This window comes from Cyanistes caeruleus, chromosome 3 (genome assembly GCF_971803275.1).
Source record: "Cyanistes caeruleus chromosome 3, bCyaCae1.hap1.1, whole genome shotgun sequence".
Classification (NCBI taxonomy): Eukaryota; Metazoa; Chordata; class Aves; order Passeriformes; family Paridae; genus Cyanistes; species Cyanistes caeruleus.
In genome coordinates, this window is record NC_141703.1 from 67,676,825 (window position 1) to 67,704,704 (window position 27,880).

General features: G+C 35.7%; 1 protein-coding gene across 2 annotated transcripts in view; it reads right to left on the reverse strand.

The window, feature by feature from the left end:
* Positions 1-27,880, reverse strand: part of B3GLCT (beta 3-glucosyltransferase) — a 46,391-nt gene that overhangs the window by 6,446 nt on the left and 12,065 nt on the right. Inside the window, exons 1-10 of one of the 2 annotated variants that reach the window (XM_086881636.1) lie at positions 27,693-27,759; positions 27,168-27,277; positions 16,689-16,765; positions 13,157-13,268; positions 10,555-10,691; positions 9,662-9,725; positions 7,030-7,161; positions 6,055-6,124; positions 1,953-2,066; positions 187-286 (exon numbers count right to left, since the gene is read on the reverse strand). In XM_086881636.1, the coding sequence (XP_086737762.1) occupies positions 187-286; positions 1,953-2,066; positions 6,055-6,124; positions 7,030-7,161; positions 9,662-9,725; positions 10,555-10,691; positions 13,157-13,268; positions 16,689-16,765; positions 27,168-27,277; positions 27,693-27,732 (956 nt within the window). In that variant the 5' untranslated portion in view covers positions 27,733-27,759. Of the gene's footprint in view, positions 1-186; positions 287-1,952; positions 2,067-6,054; positions 6,125-7,029; positions 7,162-9,661; positions 9,726-10,554; positions 10,692-13,156; positions 13,269-16,688; positions 16,766-27,167; positions 27,278-27,692; positions 27,760-27,880 lie in introns of those variants that run through there. The other variant, XM_086881635.1, reaches the window with a different exon arrangement.

The following is a 27,880-nucleotide window of genomic DNA, read 5'->3' on the forward strand; positions in this document are numbered from 1 at the left end:
CAACAAATAAACATTGTTTACAATAGCTGTCAAAAGAATACTGATAGTAAGTGATAATCTTCAAGTAATATAAAGCAACAGGACCAATAAAATAGCTGTTCTCTTAAATAAAGGAAGGTAGGTGAATATTGTTAAATCTTTTATTGACATAAACAGTGGTAGCTCCTGAAGTAATGCAATATATACCTTATCAGTGTGTCATCATCCACTACAACTAACCAAGGGGTCTTGGGAGAAGTACGATTTAAAAACCTTTCCAAAATGGCAAAAGTTTTCCCACAGTGACCTAAAAAGAAAAGAAATTAACAGAATACACACTTAAATAAAATAGGAATTAAATTAAAAGCAAGCTTTATTCCAGTCATCTGTCAGGCTGTTGAACAATACTAGACAAATTGCTACTCTTAATTTAAAGAGCTGTAAAAATGAGGAGTCTATGATAGAAGCATGTTCTGCAAAACACTCCAAGATACTGTCATAGCATTTCATGATGCATCAGGCAGATCCATTGCTTTTATAGAAATATTTAAATCTATTTTAATCTATTGTACTCCTCTCTGGCAACCCAGGTCCGGATCACTGCCTCCATGGAAAGGTCTGAACATTTATCACAAAATTGTAATGAGGTTCAGAGGTAAGGCACCCTTTGCTAGGTGTGAGAAGTGAAACACCCTTGTTCAGAATAAGCAGGACATGAGAAACAAAAAGTTTCGGACTTCTACTGAGTCTTTTTCAGATCTTGGTCAAACCTCATTTCAGTCAGTCTATTCGTTACAGTTGATTGTCTAAAGCAATTACCGCTATCAATATTACGTTTACTAAACTACCACTCAAAACAACAATATTAGATTTGAAGCCACTTTCAGTTAAAATATTCTTTGAGAAAATGCAGTAATTCTATGCTGAAGGAATGAAGGGAGGCCTCACTTTGGTGGTTTTGTGAGACTGTGCACTTAATGCAGACCGATATATGAACATTTAAAATTAAACCTAAGATTTCTATATTATATTCTATCACGAAATGTGGAAGCTCCCTGGCATGACTACAACTACTGGGCATGGCTTTTACCATTGATCCACATGTGCCCAGCAGGTTTGCTGCCTCCTGAAAACACTCACTGCTTGCTCATGTCCTCCTCCACCTGTGCACACAAAAATCCCTGCCTATTCTCTCTCTGCCTCTAATAGACAACAAAAAAAAGGGGCAGAAATAAACCAGAGGTCAGAACAATTGGCCTAGTGGGCCAGATAAGGCTAACAAGCCACTGCCTGGACACCTCTAATTCAGAAGGTAATAGATATAAAATATCAGCCTAAGAACAATATATCAAATGAAAGAAAAAAATCAAAATTAATAAACTCAAGAAAGCCATCATACCCATGGTCTTTTTTCCTATTCAAACACAAAGTAAGTTAATTTAAATGCCTGCTGTTTGCTATAAAAAGATATTTCAATCTTAACATTTAGTTTTTGTGCTTAAATCAAGACATGCAAGGCACATAGATATAATATCTGAATACCATATGGCAAGCACTTTATGCTTAGTAACCAGTTGGCACTGCCTGAGGTCTTTTGAAATAAATTTATGACTTCTTCACTGTTGATGATCCTACTGAAAGTCATAAATAACTGCAGAGTTATTACTCTTACCCCAAGTAATAATACCATTTATTTTTTTTTCTCTTGGAATATATCAGTACACCATGCTTTCATAATCTCAGGATTCAGGTTTCTGCTAAAAAGAATGTGTTATCTACACAGGGGGACTCTGAATGTACTCTCCATCCATTTCCTGTGTGAAGAGCATCCTTTTAGTTTAGACTGCACATATGTGCTAGAGAAAAACAGAATTTCTAGATGACATGCTTGACATGAAAGACAAATATCATCCATAAAGCTTCACTTCTTCAGTCAGACATTTGTATAAAACTGACAACAGTCAATAGCTCACCTCTGTCAGTGTTAGGTATGCCTAAATCTATAGTAGGAATGGAGATGTCCGCATAATCACTGTAGTATTCAATAAGGGCAGCTTCTCTTTCCCAAGTCTGCTTTACAACTGGTACTGCAAAACAGTGATTGGCATTCAAACACAAGGAACTTGATTAAAATAGATACTTGATCCAAATATTCATGTTAACTATGTTTTGTTAGCCAAATTTCTTCACATGGTAATAAAAATGATGCTTCAAATACAGAATCATGATTCTAAATGTTCACACCTTCTTTCCTATAATATTTAGAGAGAAAAAATGTTAGAATTTTATGAAAGCCAGTCAGGACAGTTTTATTTAAATGCTAAAAAAAGATTCTATTAAAATATGACTATAGTTTCATGATACTATTATTTATAATAATAATTGAAAAATGTGATATTTACATTTTGGCTAACCAAAGCATGGAATTCCACTTTTACACTTGCTATTGTACAAGTCATAGGACACATCACAAACACTATCAAAGATTAGTCCTTCCTCCAGTATTGAAATGGCACATTTTAATCCAACTGTACAGTCTGTAACATATTCTGAATCAGAAACAGCCAAAATGTACCTTTTGAAATACTATACTGGTATTATATACAATCTATCTGACAGCAATATCATATTAATGCTCCAAAGCACCTGTCTCTGGAGACACAGGACATTTTATAACCATTCCTGTTATAAACATATAAATATGTATTGGTTCATTTCTAAATAAGAAGTATTTGTATAGTATATAGTTTATAAATATCATACAATCAATTTTGATCCCATGGAGGTTCTATTCAAAGGAGGATTGCTTAATGCTTCTCTAGAAAAACAACCTTTTCCTTACTAGTTTGCCAGTTCACATCAGCATTTAAAATTGATCTCACATAATTCTAACAACGATGCCATGCGTGTTTACAGTACATCCAGAAGTGAATAAATTCTGGGTAACACAGCAAAAAAATCCCACCATCTGCAAGGTGTTCAGAAGAAAGCCATCAGACTGAAATAATGATCTCTCTTCCATCTTAAAAATGAGGAGGTCAGGCCTGAAATGTGCAAGTACTCTGCATTCTGCTGCTACTGCTTCTCTGCCTTATGCTCTCTGACACCACCCAGGAGCTCTCATGGGTAGCAGACAGTGCTTTAAATGGAGGAAGTCTTTATAATATTATAATATTTATTTATAACTTTCCTTTGCTGCTAAACAACCCTGATGCTTGTGAACAACTCAGACCCTTGCTAGAATCATCCATCACCTAATCTGATGTTTGTTGCCTGCCTAGTTGCTCACTTCCCTCTACTCTGAACACACAGGATTTATTACTCTTGATTGATCAACAGTCAGCTTGACAACAGTTACCCTACAGTTCATTTCAGTGTTAAGACAGAGTAATAAGAACTCAATGCACTAATGCAAAGGATTTAAGATTTTGAAAAGAAAAAAATCACTTTTGTAGAATTCTGCAATGGTCTGTATTACTTTTTAAAGTTCTTAAAGAAATGTAGAAGTGTTCTCATTTTTTCATAAAAAATCCAAAAGGAATTATTTACAAGAAAAATGTACAGGCAGGAAAATATTTTCTTATTTTGTTGAAATGTTTTACTTAGAAATGTTTCTGAGCAGAATAAAACCAGAAAGGTTTCAGAAAATAAGGCTGCAGAACAGAAGAATTGCAGATACACAAGAGCATCCAAACTTCCCCTGGCAGAAGAGATGCACCTGTGAAGGTTGTTTCACCTTTCTCCAGACAAGGGCCTGAAACTCAGCAGGGTCCTTTAACACACAGAAATATTTGCAATTACAGACTAAGCCTCTCAATTCCCTTGGTGTAGCCCCCCTTCTTTCTATAAATGAAGAAAAGTTTACTGAAGCAAGGACTTGAGTTGTCTCAGGTCTAGCAAGGGGGTTGTTAGCTAAAGTGTCCTTCTCTTTCCCTTGCTTGTCTATATGGAAGTGTCACCATGCAGACCAACGTCAATTGTAAACTGAATTCCACAATACTTTGTGATTGCTGGCAAATTGTGTCTTCCAAAGAAAACTACTGGGAATTTTGGATTAGATGACGATGCAAATATTTATCAATATGTATTAATACTTGTGATCACATTGAAGTTTTAATACCACTAGAGATATTTAAAGGTCAGCTCTGAGCTCTTAATGGCATTTTATTTCTGCTATTTCTTGAACCCTGATGCATGTTTGCAGTCTTGAAAACTTCTTTTATAACTACAGATGGTATGTGTAAGAAGGAGAGTTGTATTAAAGTAAATTCTGAGGTAAAATTTAGCTGCTTTAAAAAGCACAGCAATTTTCAAGCCTTATGCTGCATTAATGTAGTTTTTGGCATACAATAAAGAATGACTTACCAGGTAAAAAGAGCTCTCTGAAGCTGGCATCCATTAATCTTTCAAAATCTGGAGTAAGATTATCCTCTATTGCATAAAACTGGAAGCTGTGAGGAAAGTTCAAGAATTTTCCTCAGTCTTCAACAGGTGTTTCTTGAAGGATGTTTAAGCTATCTTTTTGAGGCCTTATGTTTCTTTCTGACTTCCTAGGTTATTTTTTTTCCTTTTTCTTCTTTTTTTAAAATTTTGATGTTAAAAAATGAATATGGATCCAGGAAGGAGAACTCTTCAGTGAACTCCAATTACAGGACAGTCAATTTTGTTTTGTCAAAAGCTACTTTAAAAATAACCTAATAATTATATAATCAAAATACTACAGATGTGCCTTCATCAGGTGCAGTAACATTAAGAAAAAAATTCCGTAAGTCTTATTATGAAAAAAATCCTGCCTGTTTCTAACCAGATTTAGTTAAGAAAAGAGCTCTTACTTTCATCCTGTCCTCTGACAACAGGTGTGGCAAAACCCTCTCAAAATCTGGTACAACTACTAACCAATTACTTAATTTTCAGTTTTTTTGCCAATTATAATTAAATTATGCTTATAAACAAACTAAGCCTAACGGAGAGAGTTTTATGCACCAGGAATATTAAAGTTATGAAAGTATTAAAATATTAAATATTTTTTTGCACACAAAATTCAAGCAAATTCCTGGAAACAAATCTCTTCCTTATTAACAAAATGTCTAGAAGCAAACTAGAACAGACTGGTGGGTAGCATCAAGTAGGTGGAACGTCTTCCGTTAAATTGGTGGATTTAGAATTTTTCCTTCCAAGCTTTGTTGAGACTTGATCTCCCTCAACTTAGCCAGGCATTACTATTTGTTAGTGGAAGCTGAGAGTCTCTCTGTGTGTATTTTCTGTGCCCCTGAGGAGGATGTTAATGCTTGCTGTGTGTATCTTTTTGGGCTGTGCTAGGGTCTTTTTGTTTGCTGTTTTTAGCATGGTGACTACCACTGCTTGTGTAACTCTACAATTTTCACATGAACTTTCAGATGAAACAGGCCATAGTGTTTCACACACTCTTGATCTGGGGCACTGGCTGGACAAAGTACTACATAAGCCCAGATTTCCAGAAGGGACAAAACTTCCCATTCCAAGCATTACAAAATTCACATGCACATAGAACGGCTAGAAACAACATGACAGCATAAACTGCTCAATCTTTTACTGGAGAGGAGGGCATGACAAAAGGAAGGAGGAGATGAGGGACCTCAGCTTGTTCAAATTTCTAAGTCAGCCACCAAAAAGCTGCACAATTGTCACTGCTGGTACAAAGAAAAGAAGTGGAGCAATTATCTAGGGGAAACTCACTGAAGGACATTAACAGCTGCTGTATTAATTCATATTGCAACAACTTACAACAATATCAGCTGACCCTATGCAGGTTTTAATTTATGTATTCAATTCCAAGTTTTTTGCCAACAGTGACTAATAATGAAACAATTTTTTATCTTAAACGTTTCACAGCACTCCTGAGGAGTCTGAACAGCAAAAACAGCAAAAAGATTCCACCTGAAGGATAAGCTGTTTATAATTTCCTGTTTCCCAGTCAGTTTTGCAAACATTTAGTCCCAAGAGCTACAGAGAGAGCATGTATCAGCTTGCTTTTTAAATATTCATTTTGTGAAGTATATTGCATAGAACTACTACCTTGACCAGCCAACAACTTACTTCTGTCACCATGAAATTTTCGACACGTTTTTACAGCAACAAAAACATCTTCCTTATTCACTGGCTCTCCCTATATGAACAAAACAAAAATTAATCTTTTAAGTGTAGGCTGTGCCTGTAGTATTTTATAAGATATGCATGCCCATACATACAATAAAACAAAAAATATCTTTTCATTGTATAGCCCACCAAGCTATACAATTACAAGAATGTTCCTCGTGATACACCAGGAAGTGAATTTTTATCTCTTGAAAAAAAAAAGGCATTGGTTGTTTAAAATTCCTGAAATAACATTATTGGAAAGTTTTTTTCCATTGATATGGTACTCTAACAAGAACTAAAACCCCTATCACTGGGAAAAGACCATGAGTAGAAAAACTTGTTGAACTAAGAATGATTCATCCAAAAAAGAATGTTTTCATAATTTCTTTGAAATCAGTCACTATGAGAACACAAATTGTATCACACTTGGAAGAAACAGCTGAAATGCTACACACTAGAAATCTTTGAATCTCCTCAACTGTAATAAGCCATTTGACCAATTTGATTTGTTACCCTTTTTGGTACCTAGAATTTTGCTCTCCTGGAAGCATGGAACACTTTTTGACCTCTAACTACACTTAACTCATAATATCGTAAATGTATTCTCCTAGAGGTAGAAGAGATGGGTTGTACTTTAAGGCACCAAATACTATATTACATTTTATCTTTAGCCTCAACAAGTTTGATATTCCCAGCTGTAGGGAAAGAAAAAGATCATCTATACTTCAGTATCTCCCTGTGTAAGGAGTGTAAGGATAAATAATTTATAGATCATACACCAACCAGACATTGTGGTAGAAAGACTCATTAAAGCATAAGCAATATTAGTTGCCAGGAAATATTCTGTGCCACAGAAGCACAAAAGCATATCCAAAATACATCCTAGATAAATGCCAGAACAAACAATTTATTTATTTAAAATATTGTACTTACACAAAGTGGCAGAAAATTACTGAATGTTGTTGCACAGTGATCAGCCTTATATGAATTCACATCATCTGTGCAGAACTCAGGCACTGGAGTAAGATGTGGTCCTTCCCCTTTCTGCCAAATGTACAGGGCGATCTATCAAAATTGGAAACATTTATATCAGTAATTAAACTAGATAAAAATTTTCAGGGCATATAAAGAAATCATATTAACAAGAAAAGTGAAAGATATGGGATGGCGTAGCATATTTGTCCCTGAGTTATTAACTGAATTAACTAATTTCTCCATATTCTGCCAGTGGCACCATGCTCAGAGCCAGGTATTGGTTGCTGGTTCTTCCTGTTCCCTCCCTCGTCACTCCCTGCAACTGCAAGGATAGAGAACAGCACTTGTGCTCCTGGGTCCTTTAACCAATGGACCCTGTGTTAATTCAGAATTCAGCTACTCAGAATTAATGTCTATCATATGAACCAACAAAGAGGCAATGCTCCTATACAACAAAGAATTTGACAATTGTAACTTATCATTAATTATTTATGAAAATTCACAATGTGCTACAATTTTGCAATGAAAAATGAAATTTCAATAGAAAGCCTTAGAATGGTGTGAAGCTATTTTATTTCAGAAGTGAGGCTCAAGTGCCATTTTGGGTTGTAGCACAGGATGACACAAGGTTACTAAGACAGTTACTGGAAACAGATTTACAATTAAAAGACAAAAATAGTCTTAATCCTAGTTCAGATCTAATGTTAGATGTACAAAAAATTCTGTTACTCAATTCCAGCTGTGAATAGGCATCAGGGAATATGCCATATATTGTGCAGTTACAAAAAGTCTAAGCAGCAACCTACAAGTGAGCAGCAGCACGACAAAAACATTTTACCATATCTGCAAGATATGAAAGTGAAATAAATGTTACGGATATAAGAAATAGGGACTTGGAAAGTAATAAGGTAACACAAACAAAAAAAGAAATAATAAAAAGGATGCAGAGCACAATAAAATACCAAAGACTAGAGGCATATGTTATTAGGAGTCTGTCAAACTAAAACATTTCTTATAAACTTAAACATTATACACAATCATTAAAAACGACAGATTATATCCTTTGATTTGTTGCCAATCTTGATTCACACAAGAAAAGCGTAGACATAAAAATGATTTAAGACAGAGAAGATGATGATTTATTAAATAAATGAGAGGGAATGAAACTGTCTCTAGGGAGACTTGAGACTGTGCAGAAAGAATAACTACAGGCCTGAAGTAGGTTATCGATGGCAATAAATTTGAAATGAAACATATGCAAAGACCTGCTAACAGAATAATAAGTGGATGGAAGTAATTTTGTTGGTCAAGTGATCAATTGTTTTTTACTAAGCAATCTGTGGCACATAAAAGGAGTGGCTCTTAATGATCTTTTTTTATGACAATATGTTCTGAGACTTTGTTAGTGCCGAGGTAGAGTGGAATACTGGGAACGATTTTGTCTTAAAATAAAGTTAAAATAAAATGACATTGTGAAGCTCAAGGTCTTGCATTGAGAAAAATTAACAAGAGGAGAAAAACAGCTTCTTGTCTTGTTTCTCACAGCAAAGCGAAAGCTGAGAGGGATTCAATTGTTTTTGAGAAATTCATCAGTCAATGCGGGGAAACTATGTAAAAGAACGGTTTTGCATAAAACTAAATTTATTTAAATATGCTACATATTTATATGCTACTCTATAAATACAGCATAGATTTATGTTGTAAATGAGGAGGTTTATAACCATTACAAGATCTGAAAAAGCAGAGTAGTTTTATATAAATGTGGTTTTTTTTCTGGACAAGAACAACAATTTATAGATGCTTTTCAGGAGAGTTAAAATAATTAAAACTACTTCATTATCACTCATAATTTCACACCAAAATCTTAATCCTGTTCTTCCTTCCTTCTTCTTCACATTCCTTATTCCTAATCTTAATCATATTCTTATTTCAGGCCAGAAGCTTATTCCAGATTCATGCCCCCCTTCCAACCCTGGTTCAGAAGTTCTCTTTGGTGACAGTACAAAACCCGGATGGCACAAATATTTTAAATATAGGAAAAATAAAAAAGCCTCCAAAAAAGTAACACAGATACTCTTTCAGAGCCTCCTTCTCATGCCCCATTAAGTCAGTTCACTCACTGTCTGAAATACCTTTTGAAAGTGTTGCATACCAGAGACAAAATAAAAGTCTTCCACGCTGCAAGTTGCAGCGCTGCTTGTTCACACAAAGGTAGATTCTGCAGAGTATTTAATGCAAGCCCCATCATATTTAGCTCAGAGACTCTGATTCACAAAGTGACTGAGGCTGGCTAGAATTGAGATACTACCCACTTCAGTTTATGGTTCATGAATTGGAAGTCTCTCTCCTTCCCTACTGAGAAATCCTTAGAAGCTTTATATATGAATGCAAGCTCATTTAACGAATTTTTCTATGCTTAAAATATAGTTCTAAAGTATTACAATATTCTAAAGGAAGGAAAAGAAATCTAACATTCCATTGCAATCAACCTTTTTAGTAATGTTTAAGAATAATCTCTTATTTCCATTATGATTTAACACCATTCAAATACATAACTTTGAGGCAATTTTTTCTTTCATCGTCTGCTTACCTCATGCTTTAAATCTATCGTAAAGTCTGATTTGAGTGGTTCACTCTTCAACTTCTTTGCAAGCCTATGCAATTAGAGATGAAGAAATTTAACGAAACATGTTCAGAAAACCAATCACTAGTGCATGCAGGAAAGTGAGGCTGGTACTACTGACCATCTTATACGGGGAAAAATAATGATAAATCACATTTCAGTACTTATTGTCTCAAGAAGCTACTTATAGTTATCATATAAATCCTTTTTTAAAAAAAATCTGAAAATTTTCATGATGTTAATACATCATGAATACACACTTTGATAAATTCTTCCTGCACAAGAAGAAAGTTCTCATCTGGAGAAGGCAGAGAGTCTGGCATAAAATTTTGAGCAGATTAAAAGCAGCAGTGCATTTGAAGTTCAGGATTGATCAGCATCTCAAGCTACAGACAATATTCTCTCTCTCTCTGTGTATTTCAAAGCACAGAATTTAGGAACTTTCAATTCAGGAGAACTTCGATCCTCGCTATGGTAAGATACATTCAACTTCTGAAACCTATGAACTTTACAAAGTGCCTAAGTGTCTAAGCTGAAATAAATACATAATTTGTCTGCACAGCATAAGAAATGTTTCTAGAAGGCAATGCAGCCACTCTACAAGCCAAGAATAAAACCAATGTCTGGGGGAGAATACATTTTTTAAATTACAATATGGAATTGAACTAGTTAATTAGTACTGGACAGTTATTAGCTAGGTGATGTAGGCAGAGTGAAGCAAAATAAACCACATGCAGAGCAATGAAAGAGAAATCTATTTCTGCACTCTTGAGTCATTTTGAAGTATTTATAATAATTATACTTGGAATGTGTAGAATAATGGAGAATAAACAGGAAGTGACTTAAAATTCAATTCTTACTTGTTAACAAGTGGAATGCTAAGTGCCCAACCAGCAGCAAAATCTGGAAATTTAAAGACTGTAGGATTTTCAGCAAAGGCATAATGGTGAATTATTGTAGATTCTTCATCATATAATGCTTTACCTAAAAACCACTCCTGTAAAGGAATATAGGAAACAATTTTGTTCATCTACAGCATCCTTTTAGTGAAGATGACGACTGCATTCATGCTGAATAAAGCAAACCTGAAAACAGAAACAAGGGAAGCATATTGTTCACAATAAATAATCTGGACAAAAAACTGTACTTGGTAAGAAATTAAACTAAAGATTGTTCTCTGAAATCAAATACAGGCTGCATTTTCAAACTCCAGGACATGCCTTGGCTTCCACCTGTTCAAAGAACACTGAATCCCAGCGTCATAGAATGGCTGAGGTTGGAACAAGCCTCTTGAGATCATCTAGACCAATTGCTCTGCTCAAGCAGGATCACCCAATGCAGGCTGCCCAGGACTCTGTCCAGTCATGTTTTCAGTACATTCCACAACCTCTCTGGACAACCTGCTCCAGTATTTGAATTCCCAATCTGACTGCTCTCTAGACAAGACACTCAAAAGCACTGTATTCAGGATCTTCACATGTATCAGTTTTGAATTTCTGGCCTCTTCTGCACTAGGGAACTTAGAAAGAGATTTCAGCTGTCATTCCCTCACTGTCTCGCTAAAACATTTTATGAGTTCTTAGGATTCTCAAAGACAAACTGTTCTTAAGACATTTTATACACTTTAAAGGTATCAACAGCTACTAACTCATTGCTGCCCATCCACTTGGGTTATCCATTCCAGCCATCTCTGGGGCTGCAGTCTGTCACCCTGTTAGGATGACTGGAAGAGGAGTGGCACAAACAATTTAGTTTAACCTTGCTGCTATCTTCCACTGTGAAAGCCCAGTTTGAACCAATCTACTGCTGAAACACAGAATCACAGAGAGGCTGAGATTGGAAGGGACCTCTGGGGATGACCTGGCCTAACTTCCCCTGCTCAGACAGGTCCAGCTGCAAAGCAGGATGCCCAAGACCATGTCCTAATGGCCTGTGAGTTATATCCAAGGACTGAGACTTCACAACATCTTTGGGCCATTCATTCATCTGCACAATAAAAAAGTGTTGCCTGATGTTCAGGTATAATGCAGCATCTGAGTGCTTCTCTTGAGGTCTGTATCTAAAGCCATTCCTCACTGATTTTCACTTTTACTGCAGTCAGTAATGCCCTTGGTTATCAATGCAGGACATTCTCTTAACATTTCTCCACAGTCTCCTTCAATGCTTTGAAACATCTGCTTTCACTCATCATTACATTCAATACTACACTTGTATCAGTCTCAATATTTCTGTTACTAATCTCTACATATCCGCATTGAAAAGCTGCAGATTCATCAACAATTCACAGGCCCATTGCAGACCTCTTAATGAGATAAGCATATACCAACCTTTTCTTATGCAGACTGCTGAGACTTTAAAATGAATATTTAATGAGCTCTGATATAAATCACCTTAAATTTTGTATCTGATGGACTGCTACTGTATATAAGGAACCAGGGATGGACTGCTACACTAGGATGACAATTGCTATGCACAAAAGCAATATGTTTTATTTTCCTTTTATTGCAGGTTGGAATGTAATTTGTTATTTTATTAGAATCCATATGTAATGCAAAGCAGAGAGTAAAACTAGCAGAAGGGCAGCAGCTAGAACAAAAATGTTCATGTTTCTATTCTGAGAATATCAATTATAAGTAGGTGTTTCTGAAACAGAAAAAAAAAAAGGATAAAGGTCTGAATATATTCAGTCCTCCATTTTGAAGATCAAGTGTTTTAAAAGGTAAGACCTCTGAATTTTTATTATTATTACCATTTTAGAAAAGAACTGTGAGAAAACACCACAAGGCCATGTGCCTGAAAAAGAAGTAAAAGTGAGTCCTGAAACAGAACTATGATAAAGAAGCAAAATATATTTCACACAGTAGATTTTGGCTTCTTTTATTACAGGCTGACACCAAGGTGGGTTTTTTTTTTCTGAACGTTGAAAATTCTAAATATTGTCACCTTTCATGTCAGTTGCATTGCCAAATTTACTTTGCTCCTTGGTGATTGTACTTCTAATTTGTTTTTTCCCAAGTCTTTGGTGTTGGTTTTTTTCCCAATAGGTACAGAAGACTTCTCACCAAGACAGATCAGAAACAGAATGCAAGTTAAAAACCCTACTATTTTTTATCAGAGACAAACTAGCATCAGTCATTCAGTCTGATAATAATCAGAATTGATAGTAGACAGGAAAATGGGGAGAAGGGACCACAAAACAGACTATATTCATATTTTTATTTATGGTACATAATTTTCAGACTATTCACAGAAGAAAATGGTTTCTCTGCTTGACTTTAACAGTTCTTCAACAGCTATACAGGTGCTTGTACTGTTTCATGTTAAATACCTTGTTCTCAGCCTCAGCAACAGAAATCTGTGCCCCTCTTTCAAGGTGTTTGAACACATCTTTTCCAACATTTGGCAAAATACACTCAATCACACTCAAAAAAAAAAAGTCAAATCTCTAAATGTTTATTTCACCTTAGACTTGTCAAATCTTCTGAGTGTTTCTAGTAGTTTTAAGACTTGTATTCGTGTATCTTCTTCACAGAAGAAAATCCATGAGGTGTTCCTACCATAGGTAACAGAGAAGCTAAAAAAAAGAAATAAACATTTTACTTAAAAGGTGGCTTATGAACAAAAGTGCCAAATTCAAGGCACATTCCCCAAATATAAATAATTTGCCATCAATTCTTCATTTATACAGAAGCGGAAAATTTTACTCCCTATTTAGAATTACACACCAAAGGACTACTGTGAATGGATCTGCTGCTATCTATTTATAAAGCACCAGTTATTACAGAAAAAAGGGGAACAGAGATACATAAAGGATTTCCATTCAGAAATGTATCTAATAGCCACCTAGGAATTCAGAAGTCCACAGATAGCAGTTTAAGTTACCTTCCCCTTCTTCCAAGGGGCCCCACCATTGGCTGTCTAAAATCTAACAGCACTGCAACCATCATCAAAATGCCTAATGGCAGGTTTTCTCACTGCTGCTGGACACTGAACATTCCCAATCTAAAAACTTCATTAGCTTTTCCAGTGAAAGCTACACACTGAAGGGATTCCTCAAAGATAACAATAATCTTAATGCAGGATCCCTGAATGCTTCAGAAAAATGTCATTCCTTGTTTCTCTGTTCCTCTAGCCTTAATTCTTCCACTACTCATCAAAATTGAGCCATATTAATTAATAACATCCTAATGGAAAAAACCTCCACTCTTTATTTTCCCAGTTTCCTTTGCATGGCTTTTACATTGATTCAATTTAACAAATCATCTGAGGAGAGGGAAAAGCAAACCAGTATCTGTGAACATCACAGTCTGCTTTCTCCAAAGCACTTTCTACTGATAAAATCAGCGATGAAAACAAACAGCAGAAATATAAGTCAGCAGAAGTAAGCTAAAAAGGTTGATTGGACCATTTATGTTTTAGGGAACCATGTTTGCCTAAAAAAAAATCCCCAAAACCAAATACCACATGAAAACCCAAACCCATCATCTGAGAAATACTTGAGCTAGAAGATGTTACCTGCCTCTGCAGGTATTGCAGTAACATGCTAGAAGCACCAGATGGTTGCCAGGCGTTAGATTAGTTCAGTCTTTTTTCACCTGGGACCAAGTATTGTGCTGGTTTGGGCTGGGGTAGAAATAATTTTCTCTACAGTATCATGAGAGTCATCTTCCTGTTAAGCTACCTTTCCTCTGTGTCTTGCAACAGTATTTGACCGTTCCCTGCTTTCTGGTTAACACACTTAAGCAGAAATCTTACCTGCTAAACTCCAGTGATGAGAAGAACTCATCACTCATCCTTTCATAATGTCATATAATTGGTGCATAGTCAACACTGAAATCCAGGCAACCCTCTGCCATTCAGCCAAGCAAGCAAGACACAGTTAAGTGGGAAAAACACTTCCTACTGCCCCTCTAAAACCTAACAAACAAGTACAGAAAGGGTATCAGACACATCTCATGATTTTTAATATGTACAGTAATTAACACCCTGTGAAGACTGCAGGCTTTTCTCTCACACCTTAGTGCTCAGCTAGAACTTCAAGACAGAAATGTCTGGATTTACATAAAAGCAGGTGGGTGAAGGGCAAGGGGAAACCACAAGAATGACCCCTACAAAAAGAATTACTGCATCTTGCGCATATAGCGCACATAAGTTCACAAAAATAATGAGCATCTCCTCTAGCTATTGATGGAAAAACAGAATGATTCTCAAGGCGAAGTACTTAAGGTCTTCAAGAGAGTCTTATGGACAACTCAGAGCACAAAAGTTTAGAGTTGAGACTGCAAGGAGACATTGGAGATACCCAGATAAGATCCTGTTTTGGATAATTTTTTTAAAATGGATTTCTTCTCTGGCGAATGAGCATGGTTACTGAGAAGAAATGTAGCAGCCTTCTGGGCAGAGCAAGGATACAGTATCATAAGACATCCACTGATTGTATCTTCTGAAATTAAATATCTTGTCCAACTTAACCTCTGCCCAAGAACTGAAAATTAAGAATTTTCACAATTGCTTGGAGACCTCCTTAAAAATAACTACAGGACTGAGAAATCTATTATTTTCACCGCAGTTTTCTGGTACAGACGCATCTTACATCATAATTAAAAGCATCATCAGCTGCAGCAGGATGGGCTGAACTCCCTTCCTTCTCTTTTGTCCATTGAGAAAACAAAACAATAAAAGCTTCAAAATACCAACATACTTCTAAACTACTCCTTGTCTTCATTTGCCAAAAGTACTAAGTGAAAGAGTACACACAAGGAAACTCATATTCCAGAAATCTCAAAATGTAAATCCTCTACTTAAGATTCTTCTTCTATTTCTAAAGAATTTTATTCTGCTTTCTCACACAAATGAGCATTTGTAATTTTTTTTTATTATTATTTTTGCTATCTTGTAAGAGCTGTATCTCTAAGCCCTGTCACCAAGACATAAATAATTCAGAGGAGGAGCCACAAGGTCATTGAAACGGGAGCTAAGCAAAGGAAAAAAAACAAAGATGATTGATAGTTTGAACATCATCTTGCAGTTTTTCAATTTACTTCCAATCTCTTTTGCTATTTTTCACAGTTTACATATATCTCAAAGACAGCTGCTATACAAGGACTAATTTCATTTTTCTACACACAAAGTAATGGAAAGCACAAGGAAAAGTATCCTGTCCTGCAACCACTCTGACATAAAAACCTCACCTTGAATATGTCTAATAAATTATATTAACTAAATTAAACCTCAGGAGGCTGCATATTTCAAATGCAAGCTTCAGGCAAAAGACAGCCTTCAGTACCATGGAGCTTGAGGATTTCCAAAGCAAAATAATTTTTTCCTGACAGATTGCAAGATACTACCATGTAAATGCAGCATGTCCTCCTTGGAGCCATCTGCATAAGCTAAGAAGAAAAAATACTTGAGACTACCTGTCTTTTCTGATCATACTAATATGAAAACTTGCCACATAAGCATCTAAAAAGATGCTGAAACCTACATTTTCTCACTACAGAGACATACTACCTCTTATAAACACTATAAGCAATAAAAACCCCAAGCAAGTATTATGATCTGTTTTAGTTTAATTTATTCAACTTCATTCAGTTAAGTAATTGGAAAGATCAAAATTTATTAATACCTCACACCTTACACTGTAAGAACTGGCCACCAAATAGAAAAATCCACATTTAAAAATGCTGTTTCTTTAGACTAGTTTACTTCCCTAGTAATTTTTAAATGCACAGTGCTTCGAAGAAGGCTGTTGCCCAGTTAAATTCTATTACTGTTCTTTTATTTTAAATAGACTTCTCTGACTTAATTAACTTTATCAGAAAATTGCTTTGTAAAACAAAAAAAAAAAGGAAGTACAGTAAGAAAGTTAAAATACAAGGTTGCAACTCGTATTATATTAAAAAATTATGCTTCTGAAAAAAGAGGTCTGAGTAACTAATACATATATTCTTGGTTACAAAGACTTCTGAAAATAACTGGCATTAATTACACTTACTCTTTCATTAATGGCAATATTGTCCATGAACCTTCATGCCTGTCGATCTGATGAATAAGCAAAACTGTAGGCAATTCCTTTAAGAAAAATAAAAACATTCCCATTAAACTTGAATTACATGTACTTTCTTCCTAAACATCAATTAATCTTTAAAAAATTTTTCTGGAACGACTACTCAGTTTTCATTGGTTTTGCCCTGAAGAATAGATGAATTAGGATGGTATGAAACAAGGTGAACTGCAAGTTAGGGATAGTGCTTCTTCCAACTCATAATTTCTTACCTGTCTTTTACTTACAAAGCTAACAGACTTCGAGTTAAATACTATGCATAAGAACCCATGTAATCAATATAGCATAGTTATCTCCTTGCCATACCATAAAATCCCATACTGTAAAGAAATACTTATAAATAATGTAGGGTATTCTACAAAGGCTTCCATTGGACAATCTTGTCACACACAGCTTAAGTGAGAGTTCTAACACTCTTTACTTTGAGCTGAGCTTTGACCTGTCACACTAGCACCATGACAAAAACCCATGGATTTACACAAAAATCAAAATGAGGAGTTAGCATTTTTTTCTTTCTGAAAGATCAAAGAAGCTTCCCTACAAAGGAAAATATTTCTCGTAAGTTCCTTTGCTCTTTTGTTATTTTAAACCTTTGATGTGGCAGATCCCAATGCCCGTCATTTTGGGGTAGTTTCCAAGAAAAGACCATTTTAACCACAGCCTTCTGATAAACCAAACTGCACGATTTGTAATACATGTGAAAAGCTGGATACAGGTACATCCCTTAACACACACACAGTACCTTACTCCATCACCCAGCCCAATCCCCCACTGCAGCACCATTCTCTCGGGGTGTGACACCAGCTAAAGAGAAGGGAGAGGCTCCCTGCTCACCTGGCAGTCTGGCAGGGGGTCACTGCCCACAGGAGCATGGCACTCACCACAGCATTCAGGGGAACAGCACTTTGGCTTGGCACAAAACTTCACATGAAACACTTAGGAAAGAGCAAAAGGTCAGCAAAAGAGGTGGGTTGAGGTCAGCAAATCATGGTGGGTTGAGGAGTGGTTTAAGCCCAGCTGGAAATTAGGCCCACTCAACCCCTCTCTTTCCCTATCCTAGCTAAAACCAGGACAAGGAGGAAATATCATCAGTAAGTACAGGGGGGAAAGGGAGTTGGTCACTCGTAACAAATCGGTGGTCAGGACACTCGTCTGGCCATGCCCTGCTCTGATCACTGCAGTCTGTCTTGTCCTCTCCTTAAATTCCATTTCTAACTCCTGGGCAGGACGCTTTGTGTGTCTGTATTTGGAGGTCTGTGTTCCCACAGCCAGAGAGAGGTCCAAGCCCTAATCCTTTTCTGCTTACAGCTTGCATGTGCCAAACATTCCTGCTTGATGAATGCTTTTTGAGAACGATGCCATTAACATAAAAATCACACTTAAACACAAAAAATAATTTATTTTCTAAGAAAAGCTCTAAAATAAATTTTACACTATTTGCTGACTGTCAAGTTTAAATCCTTTTTAATAGCAGGTAAGCACAGCACCTAGAAATACATAAAAACTAAAAATTTCATACAGCAAACATCTCTACCACTCTAAGGAATAACTGTGTCTCTCAGGAGAGATCATTAATCTTACACAAAATAAGGATTTATGCTATTGGAATGACCCAAATTGAAAAGAAACAATGCCAAAACTCTAACTTGGAACAGGATATTCAGCTGCATCTCAAAAATCAGTATTTCTGATTTAAGGTTCCAGTTCAAGCCAACCTAACAAATATACTTGTTTTCAGTTTACTGAAAAACCAAAAGTTCAGAGTTTTTTTGTGGAAGTGGCAAATCTTAGTCATAGTATTCTCAACACCTTGTATTTCACTAAAATGTGAAAATGGTAAAATTTACTTTGATATAGTTTTATCTTTATTGATTTTATTTACTTAGATTTATTTACTTTCATTTATTTTTGGTTTAACTTTATGGTAAAAGTATAAAATTATGCTTACTTACGGGACTGCAGATAGGAAGATAAAAGGGCAGACCTCTGTCTTTACAAGAACATTTATTTTTACAAACAAAAGCAGTTACTCTAGTATTTATAGGCAGCCATGTATTTTATGAACAATAGGATCCAGAAAAGAAAAAATTAGTTAATAATAATAATAACAACATACTCAGTGTCTCTATCACACTGAAGGATAAAACTGGAGTCATTTTAGATACAAACAGCATTTACCCATGGAAAAGGTACAAAGTAAATTACATAATCTAAGTAGGTAAGTACCATATACTCAGTTATCTCCTCTTTAACAAAGAAGCCCAGCCATTTCCTTTGTGCAGAGCAAAGATGATAAAGAAAAACCACTCTCATCTTGAATTAATCCAGTACTTTTACAAGGTATCTTTTCTCTTTGACATTCTCATAAACCTGTTCTTTCTCTACCCAGCTTCCTCTAAAACTTGAAAATACATGTCCTGCATGATCCTTTCCTTCAATTCATCCATAACCATGCATCAATTCTAATTTAATAAAGGAGATGCTTAAAACACACTGTAAAGATAAAACAGCCTCTTTCAAAAATACAGGACAGTTTCTGTTGCTTTTTCTTTCTCATTTTATGTATTTTCACTCTGAACCTAGTGGAACTGGGCTGACCTACTCATTTTATTTATTCTGTCTTCAGTACAAGGACAGAACAAAAAAGCCAAACGTACTTGGTGTCAGTTTTGAGGAGTGGAAAGGCACGTGCAGTCAAGGTAATGAAATGTAACTTGCACACTGTGCTTGTCTATCTCATAAAACTCTCCCACAAATGCATCCATGGCCTGTACTGCATTCACTGGTTTTTCTAGCTTGGAACTATTTTTTTCCACAGTTACAAAGCACATGTGTTTTCACACATACCAACCATTTCACATAAGACACAAGTAAAGTATCTTATAATCTAAAAAAAATAATTTAATCACTTTTTGAAGACTGAGACATTATCCCCACTTTCACAACTGAGCTGACTTTAAAGGGCAAAACCAAGAAATTGCTAGTGGTTGGAAATACAATGTGAGAGTACATACTCCATGTATGAATATGAGACATTTTTACTCCAAATACCACCTACTCTATCAGCACAGTGATACACAGAATACAATTGCAAACTATATGTAAACAAAAAACTAAGTGTGAATTAAGGGGATAGATCCACATTTTCAAACCAATTCTAAAAGGACACAGACTGACAGAGCCTCATTTGTACCTTAGAACCATCTAGTATTTTTTATGTAAGTTTAAGTATGAAGATGCTAATGACACAATCAATTTCACACCATATCATCGAGAGACCTCTGGTTCTTGAATCTAAATATTGATAGTTCTCTTCATTAACATGCAAAAACTTGGGTGGAACAGCATATCCAACAAAGAAAAGGTAATTCAGAATGAAAGAATTAAGAACTGAGTAAGGGAATCATTAACCTGAAACAAGTATCTGTATTCTTTCTGCATTACATGCAATTTCATATTAATCTACCAAATCCTTTATGAGAAATGTGCAATTTATAGAGAACAAAACTGTACAATGGAAAAACAAAGAAAAATGTTAACATTTCACAGACTACAAGGTCAAAATGGGCTTCTGTATGCACCCAGGATGGCAGAGATCAACCCCAGCTAAAATGGGATTTCCAGGCTAGGTCACATCCTCTATAATCCTGTAGCAGAATTGTGTTTGCTTTGTTTTCCTGCAAAAGAGTTCACTGAATTTCATCTAAGCATAACCAAACCTTGCCCTAAGTGTATTCTTTTGTGAGAACGCGCTTTATTAGAACACAACTCAAACTAGATCTTGCTCAGCACTATTAATTATATGTCCTGTGTGACATGATTTTGCAAGTACGACATGGATACAGAACTGCAGTGAAATACAGAACACGACAGTAATGTATTCATTGTTTTATTACTGAGTCACCTGAGCAGAGCAAAAAGCCATCTTGGAATACACCAGAGAAAAATGCAGTAGTGTATGGGAATTTGCTCCTAACGAGTCCAGTTTGCTGATATTTGAAGGTGTCTTGCATAGATCATCTCTGTGCATTGCGCTTATTAAACTGCCCCATGAAGGCCAGAGCCGAGGGGCAGGAGTGGGGATCTTAAACCCTGAGCACTGGTGCTGAACTGCACAGCTCCAGAATTAGAAACGCTTTCCTATCTCTCCAAACCCTACAAGCACATAAGAACATTTTCCCAACTCTCTTTATCTTCTTTTCAGCAATCAATCCTAAGACACAGAGTTAGCCTACCTTCTCAGCCTTCCCTTGGGAGGTTAAATAAGCCAAGCTCTTACAGTCGTCTGTTATGACTGTTATGACAAAGTAGAGCTGTGGAATACATACTGAACTCTCCCTACAGCTTTACTTTTAAAAACATGACAATTCTGTAGACATCCTGAAGGATTTCTGAAGAAAGTAATACCAATAGCAATAGTTAAAAGAGTAATAGCAAACCTCCTACCCCTAAACCCAGCGGGTCAGACAATTTAATGGAAATTGCCAGCTTCAGACATTATACCAAACACTACATCTTCTCTACATTCTAGAAATTTTCTTAAATATTGAAAATTACCATGCACATTTCAAATATTTTTCATGTTTTAAAGACATAAGCATCAATTCTATCAGAGCCTCATTTCCAAGAACTCAGGACAAAATATTATTTCAATAATCCCATTCAAATAAAATTCATGGATGATTTAAAGTACTATTTTATAATGCCACTGTAAAATAACTTTGCTTCTGTTTAACACATCAGTTATTTAAGAGTTTCTCCAAAGTTGTCCAGTCAATTTAATTCCTTGCTCTGTTTCTCCCTTTAGGCTTCATTCATAGAATTGTAGAACAGTTTTGAGCTGGAAGGAACATTTAAAGCTCTAGTCCAAGCCCCTCCAGTGAGCAAGGACACCTTCAGCTACCTCAGATGGCTCAGAGCCCCCACCAAAATGATCTTAAATGTTTCCAGGGATGGGATATCTACCACCTCTCTGGCAAACTATCAGTGTTTCATCATCACTGTAAAAAATTTCCTCCTTATGTTGAGTCTGCAACTACTCTCCTTCAGTTTACAAACGTTACCCTTTCCTTATCATTAGAGGCCCTCTAAAAAGTCTGCTCCCATCTTTCTTTATAAACCCCCATTAAGTACTGAAAGGCCACAATAAGGTGCAAAAACCTTTTTTTTTTATCTATTATAATCCACAACAACAAAACCCATGTTTCTAATAAGGAATGGTTTCCAATAATCTTTCGCTCCTCAGGACGCCTAAAGTAATACAGTATAATGTACTATTTTCCATTACAGATAATTTCTACTTCTGTTCTACTCTCACATGCCCAGTTATTTTAAAAAATAATTGAGTTTTCATAATATATTGCATTTAATTTGAGAGAGTTCAGTGAAAGGCCATAGCATCACCCTGCTTTCACAAATCAAGAGCAAGTACTGCGTGCAAATTAACAAATTAGACCTTATTTTGTAACAAGACAAATAAAAAGATGGGGAAAAAAATCTGGAAAAGTTTTGAGTGCTTATTATAAATGCTACCACAGATGTGTATAATAAGACAGTAGCCTAGGATGACAACAATATATTGCAGTAAAGTGCCATTTGTTTGCTCTTCACTTGAGTGAATAAAAGGCAGCAAGGAATACTTTCTCCACAGCTCACAGTTTACAAGAATTCTAAATAAATACAATCACACAAAAGACAGATGTGGTATACAGCACATAGCTATTATTCATGAAAGCCAGAATTAAAGATGAACCATTATAATTATGTTGCCAACTGGTCTGAGTAAGATCTTTGTTTAGAATGTGTTTAAGAAGATTTTAGTATTTTAGTTGATAATATTAGCATGCAAAGTGAGTTTTTACTTAAAAGCAAAACCTTTGTCAATCCCAACTAGTGCATAAAAACACTTCAGGTTGGATATTAGGACAGGTTCATTCACTGAAAGAGTGATTAAGCATCGGAACAAGCTTCCCAGCACAGTGGTGGGGTCACTATCCCTGGAAGTGTTCAAACAACTGAGCAGATGTGGCACTTCCTGATATGGTTTAATGGGTGTGGTGGTATTCAGTCAAAGACTTGATGATGTGGAGATCTTTTCAACCTTAATGATTCTATGATTCAAGCAATGAAATTAAGAAATGTACAGGGTTCAGCTGCTTCTTTTAATACCAATAAGATTAGCAGTGCAAGTAGATTTTTATATTCATGGAAAGCCTGAAGCATCTTTCACTGACAGCAAGATTGAGACAGTTGTCTCCCAAGCTAAATCACTGTGATACACAGGGGAGCAGGTCCCTTCCCCACAACAGGCTCTGGCCAAGTAAATCTAATGTACCTTTTTAACTAGGGAAGAAAAGAAGGAAGAGCAGAGCAGAAAGAAGCTTCCACAAGGCAAGAAATTTGGTGAATGTATTTCAAGTACCAATATAGATGCTCAGAAGAATTTACAAGAATAAAACAACTGTCACCAGGTAATGATTTTAATCTGATGATTTAGTAATTCTACTCTCATGTATACTTGAGCACTTTATTCAAAGATAACTGAGCAATTTTAATATAGCCAACAGCAGTGGAGGAGGAAGCTTTATAGCAATCTCTTATTCTTTACTAAGAAAAGAAATATCTTAGTAAAACGGGTTTGTTCAAATCTCATTAAGTATGCAGAGATTGCTGCTGGAGAGGCTGAGAGATGCTTAGCCTAAAGCACTTTAAACTTCTGAATTTCTTGTATATATTTTGCCCTAACGTGACAAGACATCTCTGTGAGGTGACAGGTCCCATTTTCTGCATTCAAAAAAGCAAAGGAAGTTACCACATATTTGACTGGTAAAAGCAGCTATATAAAAATGGTATATAATGTGTAAGGCAGGGCTGAGGGGAGCCCATTCACCACTACTAAAACATTTAAAAGATCTCATTAGTGCAGAATTATCCGACTTCTACAAATTCCTTCAAATCTGCTGAGCATCCATTAGAGGAAAACGATCCTGTTCACCTTCCAGCACTGAGAGTAGGTAACTTTCACAGTTTCAACAGTTAATGAGCTAGACATCAATTCTGCTGATAACAAAGCCAGCAACTGTCAAAAGGATGCCAGTACCTTTGCAGAATGAGAATCAAGGGCGTAGTAGAAAGTCAAAGATCAAACAATTAAAACAAAAAGCTAGGAGAACAACTGGAGGAATACAAAGATAAAACAAAAATCACTCAAATGTGTAAAGCCCTGTAAACTGACCTTGAAGAGATTTAAGAGAACTCCAAAATACATTTTCAAAACTAAACAGTACCTTTTGTACACTTTTCCTGGAACAGTTTCAAAAGATTTTATTTTGATTGCACCTCATCTTTCAAAACAACAGTTTAGAAGCATTTCACAACTTGAGCACCCAAATATTGAAGCCTCAGAATGAGCAGTTGCACTTTAAAATGTAAATCCTAAAGAAATGAAGCATTATGAAGAAAAACAAAGAAAAATGACCAAGTCCATACTGATACTAGGCAATGTATGCAAGCAGAATAAGTAACACAACATAAAACAAACACAGGTGCTAACATGAATAACCAAGTAGAAATAGGAACTTCATATACTGACCACTTAAATGCACACTCTTATTAGGGTTTTATACTGCAAGTTCTCCCCCCATAATGTAAGTGTACTTTTATGGACAGATTTGGAAAATAAATGTAAATATTGAAGTTGTGGATGATGTTGCAAACACAAGAATGAATAAATCCTTTAAAAAAAAAAAAAAAAAGAAAGCTGTTGCTAGGAAGTAAACAAAGGGCACACTATTATTTTACACAAAAAACCAAAGAGAACCGATCTAGTAATACTGAGAAATCAAAAAGTTTAAAGCTTTTGAAGTTAAAACATACCTGTTTTAATTTAAAAAATAGAGTTGATCTTGATATGGTGGAAAACCTTGCCATAAAGACAAACTATTGCAGCCACGGAGATGGAGGGGCAGGTCAGAATGGAGCCCAACACTTCACTTAAATATAATCTGTTAAACCTTGTTAAAACTGCAGGATCAAAAAATGAATTGCCTGATCAGTCTCAGATGGAAAGTGGCTTCCAGGAAATGGGAAGTCATTACAGGAGAGAGAGAAGTAAAGAGGGTTTTCAACTAGAATCCTGAATTTGAGCAAGTAACTGAAGATTGAAGCAATAGGTATATTACAGATTGCATTGAATTTATGGCATTAATTCTGAACAGTCTCAAGCAAATTATGTCTAATTTACAGAGGTAAAATGTTCAGGAATCTCAGAAAACTAAGAAGATTGGTAGAAACTGTTGTGAATTTTTGCCATTGCTAAATTCTAACTGAAGAGTTTTGGCTAATATTCAATTAATTGCTTTGGAGAATGTTTCTGTGCAAGAACAAAATTCTGACACCTACTGGTGACCGGAATTACAGATTGGTTTCACATTACAAAAATGTTTTAAGTACACAATAACAGAAAATAAATGGACAAATCTTGTAAAGATTAATGTCAGTAACTTAATCCACTTTGAAATGAAACATATATGCTGGTCTAATGAAATCTAGCAGTTGGATTCCATTTCTCATTTTAAACTAGCAGAAAATAACTAATGAGACCTTATGGAATAAACATCTATTGCCTGGGCCTGTAACAATGGAGGAGTGAACCTGATGACTCAGTCTTTTGTTTTCATGCAGCAGTTGTCTTTGAAAACACAAGGATTTAACTTTTTATTGCCTGAAACTAATAATTTCATATGTCTTCTTTGCAGTGAAAAATGCCAACTTCAAATGCTGGTATGTAGGATTGCAGAGATCTCCACAATCAGCATTGCTGGGTAGTGTCTCATAGTGGCATTGTCAGTTGACCAAAATAATCAAGATGTATCAAGAACCTGCTGGTTATGCCTGTTTATTTTTTTTTCCTATACACTGATGGAGTTCCCCTTATCCCAAGTTTCAGATATGAGATTATTGATGGGATTTCCATCACAGCTTCTCTTAAGACTGCTGTTGAAGAGGTAACCTTTAATACTTGAAAAGCATTACCATTTCAGCATTTCAATAAAGGCATCTCCTTAATTAGGCAATAAAGGTTTTTAAAAGCCAGGTTAGTTTCAGGTACAACTCTGATTATAAAAAGATTTCACCGCTCTCCCACAAAACATGCTTTTATTTCAGCCTCACTGAAACCATTTGTGCTTCTGCTTACTGGACTTTTCATTACTCATACTCTGCAACATCAGTTACAGAATTCAACTAAAATCCTTGGGTTTAATGACTGACACCATAATCCTCTCTGCACACATTGTATCTGAATACTTGTCTCAACTCTGAAGAGGACTCTGAAAGAGGAGAACTCTGGAGAACAAATGCTGTTCACATGACTGTGATCATTAAGGGATTAAAAATTGCATTTAGAATGGATTTAATTACAACAGGTTTGATAAGCTTGGATAAATGAAGACTAAAACATCCAGCAATCTGATTTAGGCACTAAAATACTAATATACGTAAGTCAATTTACAAAAGATTCCTTTTTCCTTTACAACAAAAAGCGTGGAAATGAAAAATAGGTCAAATAACCTCACAGCAAGCTATTTCATATCAGGGGATGTATGCCACTCTTAAATTTTTCTTAATTTTATAAAAGACAAAGAAAATAAAGCATTGTTTATGCACACTGAACTTCCATTGTAAGTTTCTTAAAAACCTCTTCTCTCTAGGCTTAAGCTTGACAAATCAAATTTCATGTTAGAATGTAAAGTACAACATGCAGCTCTCAGGTCAGTGTGAGCCACAAGCTCCAGGCAGAGTGCTCAGTGTGCAGAGGGGTGGCAGAGGAACAAGGAAGAGCTGGGGAAGGCACTGCATCACAGAGGGATGGGGCAAGAGGTGTGTGGAGGGCTGCTGCTGCAGAAAGGGAGGAATTTAATGCCCATACACACATTTCTGTTCTACTGCCACAATGTCAACTGTGCAACGGAATTCTGACAAAATCTACATTACAGCACATTCACTGGCTCTATTAAAATACTCACCTAAAATTATTCTAACTAATAATTAAATTGTTATGTTTTTCACTTCATAAAGAATGCTTTTTTATTTTTACTTTTTTTTTTTTTTTGCAAAGACGCTAAAGTGATACTGGAAAAATGCCTTCTTCCATCTCTTTCTTGCCACTTTTGCATCAAATGGCATCCAAACAATAACAGCCATTACATATCAAGTTGAAATTAAAAGTAGTGATAAATCACAGAGTACAATCAGTAAATAACCATTGAAATAGTTTTTTTATAAGCACACAGAAAGATTACCAAAAGAAATAAAATGGATTTGAAAAAAGGCACAACAAACCTCAATATTTTTAGTAAAATGGAGTAATAGCATATATAGCAAGGTGCACTTAATATTATCTCAACATACCTTTCCAAGATCTACAGCCTGTTTCAAAATATCTCTTTTTAGATCTTCTGCTCTCTTGGAATGAAATGAATTACTTTGACTCTGGATGACAAATACTATTCCTTTTAATTCTGTAAACAAGAAAATGAGAAGATTTAAAATAAAAGAAATCATTTTCTGATTTGCCCCAAAGCTAGTGAGGACCCAGGTGTATGTGGGAATCTATTATACAGTAAGCTATTCCTTTAATTATACAAACATTACATGAAATAGTAAAAAGGCATTATTTCACACACACACAGAAAAATCCAAACCAGCCCTTTTCAAGATTCATTTAAAAATCATCTCACTCATGTCTTCACAGTGTTTAAAGGCATCTTAACTAAAAACTTTAAGCAGGAGAGAAGACTGTGAGAAATTTAAAAGAAAATAGTGAAGTAGCATTGCAAATGTTTGTGGATTATAAAAGTGCCTATTAAAATACAAGTAAATGATGAAGCAGGTAGCCAATTTTTCTTGATGATAGGAGACAGAATAATCCCTCACTAGTTGGAAATCTTAGAAAAACAAGGAGATATGATCCCATTCAGAAGCAGAGCACAGCAGACAACAACAGATGAGAAGACAAAAGGAAAAGGACAGATGCCTTTTCAAGGCATCAACTCCTCACAGGCTTGGTCTATGATGTTTAACCCACTCAAACCTGTGAACTAAGTATCAATCAGTGAGGAGGA